Genomic DNA, 11,028 nt, shown 5'->3' with positions numbered 1-11,028 from the left:
GAGCCTGGCTCTAACTGAATAGGCCAGAACTTAGCGGTCGCAGGATCTGACCCTCTGCGGCAGAACCGCGCAATCGGCGCAGGTGAGGGAGCCTGCAGAGCCAGAATCCTATTCCATCCTCTCCGCTTCGCGGCGCGTGCGGGCGGCAGTGCTCGGCCTCCAGGACTACTTTTGGCCCTCGGCAGCCGCCGTCCGCAGCGCCCAGCTGAGCCCACAGGCCCTCGGAGGAGACCTGCTGTGGCTGCGCCGCGCTCCCGTGACCCGGGCTCTCCGCGCAGGTGGGTTTTCCCCGCCTCTCTGGGGCCCGGGGCGCCGCTCCACCGTAGGGAGAGCGCCGGAGGGACCTCGTCCCCCGCGGAGACCCCGGTCCGCGCCTCTCGGGCGCCACCGCGCTCGCGCTCGGATTGGACCCGGCTCCGCTCTCCCGGCCCCGCCGGGGTGCTGCGGCCCCACGAGGGTCTGTCTCCCTTCAGCGCTGCCCTCGCACCTTCTCCCGTGCTCCCCGGACCCCGGCTTAGCCTAGCCTGGAGGGAAGCTGTGCTCACCGCCCCCGCAGGGCCTCGGCTGCGGAGGGTCGCTGGCGCCCTCCATCACCGCGGGAGTCTGTTCGGCTCTTGGTTGAATGTAGATTAACAGCCCATCTTCCCAGTTTCTAGGCCGTCGGGGATTTAACACCTCATCTGGAGTTGAGTTTGAACTAATACCATGGTTAAAAGCACTGAGCGATGGAGGCTCAGTGGGGTTCATATCTCGGCCCCAGCCAGTTTTCTTCCCGGTGAAATGTATATAATAATAGTACCTGTTGCACAGAACCGTTATGAGAATGAGATTTGCCCGTCAAATGCGCAGGGCTGAACGCAGCTCCTACTTCTGTCAAGGGCTTTCCCCACAAACGGGAAAACGGCTTTGACCAGCAGGTGGCAGTGGTGACTGTATAATATGATGTGCAGCGAGTCCGAAGTTACCTGGGGTTGCCTCGTTTAGAGGCTCCCTCTAAAGAGGGTCTTGGGTGAGAATCTTGGCTGAATTGGCAGCTTTAAACTCTCTTCAGGCTGGAAAGTACATTAGAGGTTGAGGAATACTACCTACTATTTTTGTAGGTTGCGACTAACCTGACGGTGGTTTCCTTAAGCAGTTTACAATGGGTCCCAAGTTTCTTCCCTCAAGTTCAGTGTTACATTAAAAACAATACAAAACAAAACCAAAAACTTTTCTGCCACTTTGCAAGCCTGTTGGGATGGCACTTTGAATATGTGTTAGAATTGTACTGGAAACCACAGAATTAACATGGATGTCTACGTTCATTAAACATATTATCAAGCACTTTACTCTATGCCAGACATTGTTCTGGCACTAGTTAGTTATAACATGGTGAACAAAGCAGACACAGTACAAGCTCTCCTGGAGTTTACTTATTGGTGGTTGAGACCAACAATGTAAATGTAAATAAACACATAACAATAAGTTACCAAGGAGAAAAAAAATTGAGACTGATTTTGGTTGGGTGGCTCACCTCCCTGAGGGGGTGAGACACTTAGCCCAGAAAGATGTGAAAAGGAGGCAGTCATGCAGAGAATGAAAGGAAGAACATTTAAAGTATCGGAAACAGAGTTTACAAAAGCTCTGAGGTAATAAAAAGCCAGGAAATGAAAGAAAGGAAAAAAAAAATGTGGCTGCAGCGTAATGAATAAAGGGGGAAAGTAGCAAGAGACGAGGTTGAAGTGGAAGGATGAGCCGTTAAGCAGGGTCATAAGGGGTTTGAGTGCAATTTTGTTTTGAGTGCAATAGAAGTCATTGGAAGATTTGAAGCATGGAATGCCAAAATTCTATATTTTTTTTATTTTAAAAGTTCACTTCTGCTGCTGTGTAAAGAGTTAATTGGGTGATGGTAGAATAAGGATAACCATTTGGAAGATTATCGCAGTAATGCAGGTGAGAGATGACGGTGTCTTCAGATAGAATGGTGGTGGTGGAGCTAGAGAAAAGTAAACGGGTTAAGAGACATTTTGGGGGTGAAATCAGGAAGCCTTAATGATGAATTAGAAGGGAATAAGGGACAAGAAGGAATTGAGGGTGACTTTCAGGTTCCCAGGTTGAGCAGTTGGGGGGATAGTGATACCATATACTGAGATGAAGAAAAATAGAGAAGGAACAGATTTAGGGGAAGGAGGTGGTAGAATGGAGAATTCCGTTTTAGACAGACTGACTTAGGTTATCTTTGCTATATCCAAATAGAAATGTTTGATGAGCAGTTACATATAAGAACTTGGCGCTCAGAGTTGAGAAATTTGTGTTGGTGGTATGAATTTAGGGGTCATCAGCATACGGATGAAAAGCCAAGGGAATGGATGAGGTCACTGAGAGGTTATCCAATTTGATGGTTATCATCACCATTGGGCCTGTGGCAACCAGTGTGTTTAATTAAATATCTTTTTGGGGTTAAAGCATTAGATTTTAATAATTGGGTAAGTGAACTGTCCTTGCAGATCTACAGATGGTCATGAGTGTGTCACCCTGTATTGCCCTGAAATGCCCCCATTCCATGGTGGGGAGAGAGAAACAAGAACTCGTGTCCACAGGTGCTTCCTAGATCTGGCCCTTAAGCTTGCTGATTTCTATTTTTAGTAAGCTGAGGGTTATGTCAGTTTTCTGCCACCTACAGGACGGACCATGAAGCTAAAGGAGCTTGAACGGCCTGCTGTCCAAGTGTGGAGCCCAGCCAGCCAGTGCCCTGTGTATCTCGCCACAGGTATGATGATACTGTGGACTAGGATCCACTGGAAGTACATAGGTCAAGGGGAAACTTAATATTCAGAATTCTTTATTGAGCTTCAGAGAAAGCTTTAGAGTCATGAAAAGGTGGGGTTCGCTTGCAGGATAAGCAAGGGGACATTAGGTGTTTGGGGTACCTAGGGGCAGCCTTGAATTATGGTTCAAGCTTGAGCACCTCCTGTTTTCTTGCTTTCTTTGGAGTTACCACTTGAAAAAGGATATACCCAGTCCTCTCCTGTTCCGCTGCCTCTCCCTAACCATTTATACCCCAAATCCATCCATGTATTTTTGCTTATATGCTGCCTCTTCCTAACTTTTCTTGTGCCTAGGAACATCTGCCCAGCAGTTAGATGCCTCCTTTAGCACAAATGGCACCTTGGAAATCTTTGAGGTTGATTTCAGGGACCCCTCCTTGGACTTGAAACGCAAGGGAGTCCTTTCTGCCTCAAGCAGGTACCATGTCTGAATTGTTGATGTGTGTGCAGGGCAGCTCCTGATGTAGACTGAGGAATTCTGGGAGCAAGGTGTGCTTCTCAAGGCTCATAAGGATATCTGTTAGGTGAAGGACCTTCACCAAGTTGGGGAGAAGTTAACTCTGGGTTTATTTTACCAAAGGATTTTAAAAACACCCACTCTCACTTTTTTGGTCAGCAGCGGCATCAGGCAGAGTCGTGTGTTAGAGACTCCTCACCCAAGCCTGGACCCATACGTGCCTGATCTCTCTCTGAGCCCAGAGATGTTGGCTTCTTCCTCCCTTGGCTCTTGTGAAGATAATCTTACACAATATCTCCTTTTCTGCCAATGGGAGGAGAATGAATGAGCCTCTCCTCATTGTGGTTAGGCACTGATTGGGTACTCCTGGATTTCATGGCTCTGGCAGGCTTACAGGCCTGAGTACAGGCATTCACAGAGCACATGTATATAGGTCAGGCACTATGCTAGGGACTCTGTATATCTTATTCATTCCTCAAAATGAGCCTGAGCAATAAATACCATTATTCCCATTTTGCATAGGAGGGAACCGAAACTCTGGGAAGCTAGGATTTACACATAGGTCTGATTCCAAAATCTACCTTCTTTCGATTATTCAACTTCTCTTTTATAGGTTTTGTAAAGATGTGGCTTACAGTCTGAAGCAGTGGTCTCCAAATTTTCATACCACTAGGGAAAATGTGAATATTCACTATACTCAAGTTATAGAGGCAATATAAATAATATACATGCATTACTCTACTATTAAAAAGTGCCATTTCCATAATTTTATAGATTAAAAATATGTCTTTTTCCTACAGAGAATTATCTTGTCCATCCCTCTTTAGAGATTACTGGTCAAAATGCAACTTTGCATTCTCTTATGAATGTTTTGGTCCATCTGAGAGATAAATTAAGATATTTAGATAGAAGTACCCTCTTTTTTCTTTACATGGGTTAGCCTAATAATGAAAGGTTAGTTATTGTTCTCCCTTTCTTGAGCCCCTATATCACTTTCTGACAGTATCCTTTATTTTACAGTTTTTTTATATCTTTGTATTTCCAGTATCTTTCCCTTTGAAGAGCAGCCACTAGAGGGTTTACCAATAATGATGAGATATTCTTAGCCTCTAAGCAAGCATTTCAGAAAGGGCTCCTGAAAGAGGGGAGCTAATTCAATAACATTTATGCTCCTGGACTTAAGAAGAGGGGCAATGGGTAAGAGCTCCTATCCTCAGCCAGCCAAGCAACAGCTTTAGCACAGTAGTGGCTCCTTAGGGCTAATAGTTCCTAAGAAAGAAACAATATAGTTGCTTAAGAAACCTTGAAATTGAATCCTAAGATCCCTGTGGGCAGAGATTTTTGTCTGTTTCATTCACTGCTGTATCTCTAACTCCTAAAACATCACCTGGCATTTGATGCTTAAGGATTATCTGTTAAATGAATGAGCGATGCTAGAAATGTCTGGATTACCAAACTGAGCACTCATATCTACCATTTCAGTTAGTTAAAGTTATTCTTCAGTTAATGTTAGTGCCCTGAGAGCTTTTCAAAGGTGACGATCGGTTTGTTTTGCAGCCAACTAGGCTGAAGGGACCCTTTTTGAAATGTTGGTACTCAAATCAGGAATTGTAAACTTCACTTCATACCCTGTTTGATCCTGCAGAGATTGGGAGCTATACCCAAAATAAATAGTGCAGCTAACACTATTGATAGTGTGTCATCTCTATTTTCTTTTCTACCTCTATAATTGTGTGCAAAGATTGAGTTGCATTTCCAAAGACCTAAGGAACTATCTTTGACATAGATCTATAGGGTGTTGTTGAAGAAATCATCTTAGACACCCGAGGGCCTAAGGCACCCACTTCTTTCTGTTCCAGCCTGGGTTCAGTCACTTACTCAGAAATCCACATCTCAAACTATTGACCAAGATGATCGAGGTAGAGAGAGCGCTGCCTGTTCTTTGCTTTATACTTTCCTCTTTCTTTTCTGTGCCATCTTTTGCGTGGTTTAGTGGAAAGCACAGTTGTATTGGGTTGCATTCTTGGCTAGAGATAGGTGACTTTGTGCAAATGGAGGTCGTAGGTTTCCTCACTTACATATAAAGAAGAGGTTGTACAAGAAGACTAAGAACCTACTGAGCTCTAAATTCAGGTATTATGTTCAGTGTTTCCGTCTCTTCCTTTTTTGTATCATAATCTCTTTTCTTTTTCCTTTTTTTTTTTTTAAAGAAAGCTTCCTTGGGTCTCACCATTATTACCTAACACATACTTTTCAAAATCTTCCCCCATCCTTTGCCTGCCCTTGTCACCAGACGCATGCCTCAACCACATTTGAATCCTGAAAATCCCTTTATATCAATTCATGAGGCATCAGAAAATATTATGTATTTAGAAATATCTGACTGAAAGAGAAGTCCTCTGAAACACTGGTGTGGGGGTGGATAAGGGACCACCTCAAGCTGTAAATAGACTGAAGAGAGGGAATGGATTAAAGCCAGTGGATGCATCAGAATCAATATGGATTAGCACGTGCATTGAAGCAAGTGATGTTTGGTTTGTTAGATGAATCTCACTCAAGAATAAAGGTTTTTGGGAGAATAATACGTTATTTATGAATTGTCTTAATGAAACGAGGACTTAGCTGCTGTGGCTGAATGAGGTCAGAGACCAGTGTGCGACGTGCAATACTCCACCCTCTGTCTGCACTGAGGGTCTAGATCTTTTTGTGGTCTCTGTACCTCTGTATGACCCATTCTCTAGTAACGTGAAGACAGTAGGTGATCTATCTTCCAGCACCTTTATAGTAGTTCTGGCTACTTGGGGAACCCTATGGCCTCTCTTTGGGTGCCTGTGTAAGGAACAACACCAAGCAGAAAAAGATCACTTTGTGTACTTTTCTTAGTTTTCCCATTTCCAAGGTTTGCCTTCCTTAGAGATTACATCAAGATCACAGAGTGGAGAGAACGTGGGCTTTGTTGTTGGATAGGCCTGGGTTCAGATCCCAACGCTGCCATCTAATATCCTCTTGGGCACATTGTTTAACTTCTCTGGCCCTGTTTTTCTCTGCTGTAAATTTGGGATACATGGGCACGTATTAGCTGGTGCATATTAGGCTTCAGAGAAGAAGTTCTCTCAGACAGCCACTGCTTCACTTCACTGTCTTCATTCTCCAACTTGAGCACTGCCCTCACTGCTCTAACTTTTTTTTTAATGTGTGTGTGTGTGTGTGTGTGTGTTGAGAAAGACAGAGCATGAGCAGGGGAGGGGCAGAGAGAGAGGGAGACACAGAATCCAAAGCAGGCTCCAGGCTCTGAGCTGTCAGCACAGAGCCCGATGTGGGGCTCACACTCACCAACTGTGAGATCATAACTGGAGCCGAAGTCAGACACTTAACTAACTGAGCCACCTAGGTGTCCCTTCACTGCTCTGACTTTTAAGGAAACTTGGATTCCCTCAGCTAGTTTGGCTTGTTTTCACTTTAGTTCAGTAACATGAGGTTGGAATTTTTTTAATGTTTATTTTATTTATTTTGATAGCAAGCGATCAGAGGAGGGGCAGAGAGAGAATCCCAGGCAGGCTCTGCACTGTCAGGGCAGAGCCCAATGTAGGGCTTAAACTCACAAACTGTGAGATCATGACCTGAGCCAAAATCAGGAGTCAGTTGCCTAACTGACTGAGTCACCCAGACCCCCTCTGAGGTGGTTATTTTTAAAAAGGAACCGGGGCGCCTGGGTGGCGCAGTCGGTTAAGCGTCCGACTTCAGCCAGGTCACGATCTCGCGGTCCGTGAGTTCGAGCCCCGCGTCAGGCTCTGGGCTGATGGCTCGGAGCCTGGAGCCTGTTTCCGATTCTGTGTCTCCCTCTCTCTCTGCCCCTCCCCCGTTCATGCTCTGTCTCTCTCTGTCCCAAAAATAAATAAACGTTGAAAAAAAAATTTAAAAAGGAACCTTACTAAGCAAATAAAAGCAAAATCCCAAACAAAGAAGTACATAAATTATGGAAGAAAGAATTTACACAACACATGTTCCTAGTTATAAATTAGCTAAAGCTTGGCCTCAGCTGAGCTTAGCTAGGATGGCCTTGTGATCTCTCAGGCCTCAATTTATTCTCTTTAACCTTGTCTTTTTCTCTCCACCAGGAGCATAGCCATGAGCTGGTCGTAGGGCTGGTTCTGTCTTTATGAATTTCAGTGTCTTCCCCTACTGGTCTAGGCTGGTATCAATCTGATGTATCCAACACAGGGGTTCTCAACCCTGTTTGCTTGTTACAATCACCTGGAGGCTCTTGTTAAAAATGTAGATTCTGGGGGCGCCTGGGTGGCTCAGTAGGTTAAGCGTCTGACTTCGGCTCAGGTCATGATCTCGCGGTTTGTGAGTTTGAGCCCCGTGTTGGGCTCTGTGCAGACAGCTCAGAGCCTGGAGCCTGCTTCAGATTCTGTGTCTCCCCTCTCTCTGCCCCTCCTATGCTCATGCTCTGTCTCTCTCTGTCTCTCAACAATAAGTAAATGTTAAAAAAATTTTTTAAAAATGTAGATTCTGAGGGCCTGTCTCTGGAAATTCTGCTTTGCAAGGTCTAAGTAGGAAAATAAAGAATCTGTTTTTTTCTTTTTCTTTTTTTATTTTAGAGAGAAAGAGAGAGTGCAAGTGAGGGAGAGGGGCAGAGGGGGAGACAGTCTTAAGCATGCTTCCTGTTCAGTGCGGAGCCCGATGCAGGGCTCGATCCCATGACCTTCAGATTATGACCTGAGCCAAAATCAAGAGTCGGACAGTCAACCCCCTGAGCCACCCAGGTGCCCCAAGAATCTGTATTTCTTTGATGCAGTATACTGCCCCTTATCACCATCTCCATGGGAACCTCTTCAGCAGAGAATTGCACCTGTATTCTCATGTTTTGAAAGTTCCCATCATTCCATGCAAACTCTTCCTATACCATCTCTTTAAATCTCTTCTAGTCTCTGGAAATCCTATTTTCAAGCCAAAGGCCATCTTGTTTTTTAACTTTTAAACTATTCAAACATAGAAAGTTGTAGAATAGTACAATGAACAATTATATACTTTTACCTAGATTTATCAGTAGTTAATATTTTGTTGCATTTGCCTGCATTCCGTGCACTCTTTTTCTGCGTGCACATGTGTGCGTACACACACACACACACACACACACACACACACACTGTTCCCTGACCATTTGAAGAGCAGAGATGATTGACATTCCTTGAGTCCGTTGAATGATCATGTCCTGGTCCTTGCTTAACTTGTCCTAGCCGTTCTCACTCTCCTAGATGTTCCCTTTCATGTCCTATTTGGGCTCTAGGCTCACTCTCACTAGTGAAATGGTTAACCATAGGACTGTAATTTCTACATGCTTACAGAAAGAAAATCATTTTGTCACACTCTGTGTTCTGCATTTTGGTCACTCTAAACTAACTAGGCTTGTTCTCTAACTCTTTGGTGACTCCCCCTTGAGGTCTCAGGTGCCTTTGTCTTTGGTCTGTATGCCAGGTGCTGTGATCATACTGACGTTCCTGTGACATCTACCACCCCCATGTGAGTTTTTCACTGGCCATATTCTCCTCTGGTTCCTGTGAGACTTATTATGGGTTTCTTTAGTTATTTTGTTGACTTGCCCTCAGCCCACACTGACCTCTAGCCCCAGGGTGACATGGCAGCCTCTTGAACCAATGTGGCACACGTTCTTCTGCCCTATTGAGATCAGTGCAATGTTAGAACACATGGCCTTTTGGACAGTACATTTAGAGCCACTGTTTGTGTCAGCTCTGCTCTGACCTGGTCTCAAATGGTGTTCAACTCTTCACTTCTAACAGGTTGGTGCTGCCTAATGGCTGGTCAAACAGGTTCCTGCCTGGTCACCCCACTCAGTTTCTTGGCTGATGTTTACCAGGGTGTGGGAACATTTCATTCCAGTTAGGGATCTTATGACATCATTCAATGTGAAATCTGGCTTCCCCGAAGGGCTGTGGAAATACCCTTGGCTAGCAGCTGTGAAATGGAGGACAAGACTACCTTTAAGGCTTTGGGGATTTCACATGGATTCCCTAGGGGCTTTGTAGAGGACCTAACTCTGCAGGGGCCCAGGATCCATCTTTTCCTTTTGTGTAAGATGCAGGCCAGAAAGCCAGAAGTGTTTCCCAAGAGATGTGTTTATTCTTTTTGCTTCTATGTTTCTAGGGCTGGCCGGCTACAGCCATAGAGCAGATCCAGTGGGCTAGTCACATGGGAGAGACAAGGTGGAGTGATCCTTGGGTCCCTTCTCACTTACAGCTTGAGAGGGAAGAGAGGACAACAGTTGTTGGTGTAGGGAACCTGCTTCTAGTCAGGTACAGAAGAGTTTGGATTTCCTCTAAACAGAATACAGTCTTTTATGATGGTTAAGGGATCAGACTCTAAATTAATGGGCCAGACTTTATACCTTGATTCCACCACTTCCTAGGTGTCAAATAGGGATAAAACTACTAACTGTATATACAGAAATTCATATATTTTCTGTGTCTCAGTTTCCTCAATTGAAAATGGAGTTAGTAATAATACCTTATAGAGTTATTGAATATTAAATCAGTGAATACATGTGAAGCACTTAAAACAATGCTTCATACGTAGGAACTGTTTAATAAGTGTTAGTTGTTACTGTTATTTGAGTTGTGAGGATTAAGTGAAGTAATTTATTTGAAATATGTATCACTGGCCCTATATAACCCTAATAATGTTAATTTAGGGGGGAAAAAAAAGCCTGGCCTCCTCACTTCTAGTGTAACAAAGATGGAATATTTTTCAGAGAAAGGGCAGGACCAAAGTGAGGACACCTCTGTTGTGTGTCTGGTAAGTGAGGGAGAAAGGCAGGCCTGTCTTGGGGTGGGGATGTCTGCATAATGGCAGAGGCTGACAGAGATGCCTGCTCTCTGCCTATTAACATGGTTCTGAGTTGGTGCTGATGCCAGTTTCTCCTCTTTGTAGGTTTTACAAGCTGATCTGGGGGAGCTTTGGCAATGGGCTTCTGGAAGCCTCCGGGGTTATTGCAGGCGGAGGGAACAATGGCATGCTTACTCTATACAATGTGACCCACATCCTGTCTTCGGGGAAGGAGCCTGTGATTGCCCAGAGGCAGAAGCACACGGGGGCTGTCAGAGCCCTTGACTTTAATCCTTTCCAGGTACTGCATTTCAGTTGGTCAGACATGGCCAAGCCATGGAGTAACAATTCTGTATGGAAACATTCACTTGTGGCCTCCAGTCTGTAACCTCTCCCAGGCTGTTAGGGGAGAGGCTTTGGAAACCCCACATGTGGGTCTCTTTCCCCCTTTCCTACTCTCACTTCTTCCTGGGGTGGTGTTTCTCCAAAGACCTGTTCTTCATACAGGGCCACCTCCTGGCCACAGGGGCCAGTGATTCTGAAATCTTCATTTGGGATTTGAATAACCTAAATGTGCCAATGACCCCAGGATCCAAGTCACAGGTAAGGAGGCTCCTAGGGCAGCTGATTTTCCCAGGGAGAGTCTTGAATCCTGGAGGCAGCCAGAGCACAGGAGGTTTTGGACTTTACCACTGGAGGGCAATAAAGCTCCGCAAACGAACACATTTTACCAGCCAGCCATTAGCAGCAATGGAGGGGAGGGTGTGCGTGTGGTGGGGTGGTTTGTGGTCATTAACTGTCCTAGGGTTTCTGGAAGGAAGATGAAGAAGGGCAGTGGGAGGCATTGAGAAAAGAAGTGTGAGTACGATTTATCATAGTAGAGCTCAGGCAGGGTAGAGTAGGACCCTAAGCTCAGGA

General features: G+C 45.2%; 1 protein-coding gene across 1 annotated transcript in view; it reads left to right on the top strand.

The window, feature by feature from the left end:
- Positions 1–218: 218 nt before the first annotated feature.
- SEC31B (SEC31 homolog B, COPII coat complex component) overlaps positions 219–11,028 on the top strand; it is a 36,288-nt gene continuing 25,478 nt past the window's right edge. Inside the window, exons 1-5 of the mRNA XM_047073310.1 lie at positions 219–278; positions 2,663–2,749; positions 3,102–3,225; positions 10,216–10,411; positions 10,618–10,713. Of these exons, the coding sequence (XP_046929266.1) occupies positions 2,671–2,749; positions 3,102–3,225; positions 10,216–10,411; positions 10,618–10,713 (495 nt within the window). The 5' untranslated portion in view covers positions 219–278; positions 2,663–2,670. The remainder of the gene's footprint in view (positions 279–2,662; positions 2,750–3,101; positions 3,226–10,215; positions 10,412–10,617; positions 10,714–11,028) is intronic.

This window comes from Lynx rufus, unplaced genomic scaffold (assembly GCF_022079265.1).
Source record: "Lynx rufus isolate CCGP_SWC_20201006 ecotype Redwood Valley unplaced genomic scaffold, mLynRuf1.p SCAF_11, whole genome shotgun sequence".
NCBI classification, from domain to species: domain Eukaryota; kingdom Metazoa; phylum Chordata; class Mammalia; order Carnivora; family Felidae; genus Lynx; species Lynx rufus.
Note: the sequence above shows the minus strand (reverse complement) of the source record. Positions and strands in the feature narration are given on the sequence as shown.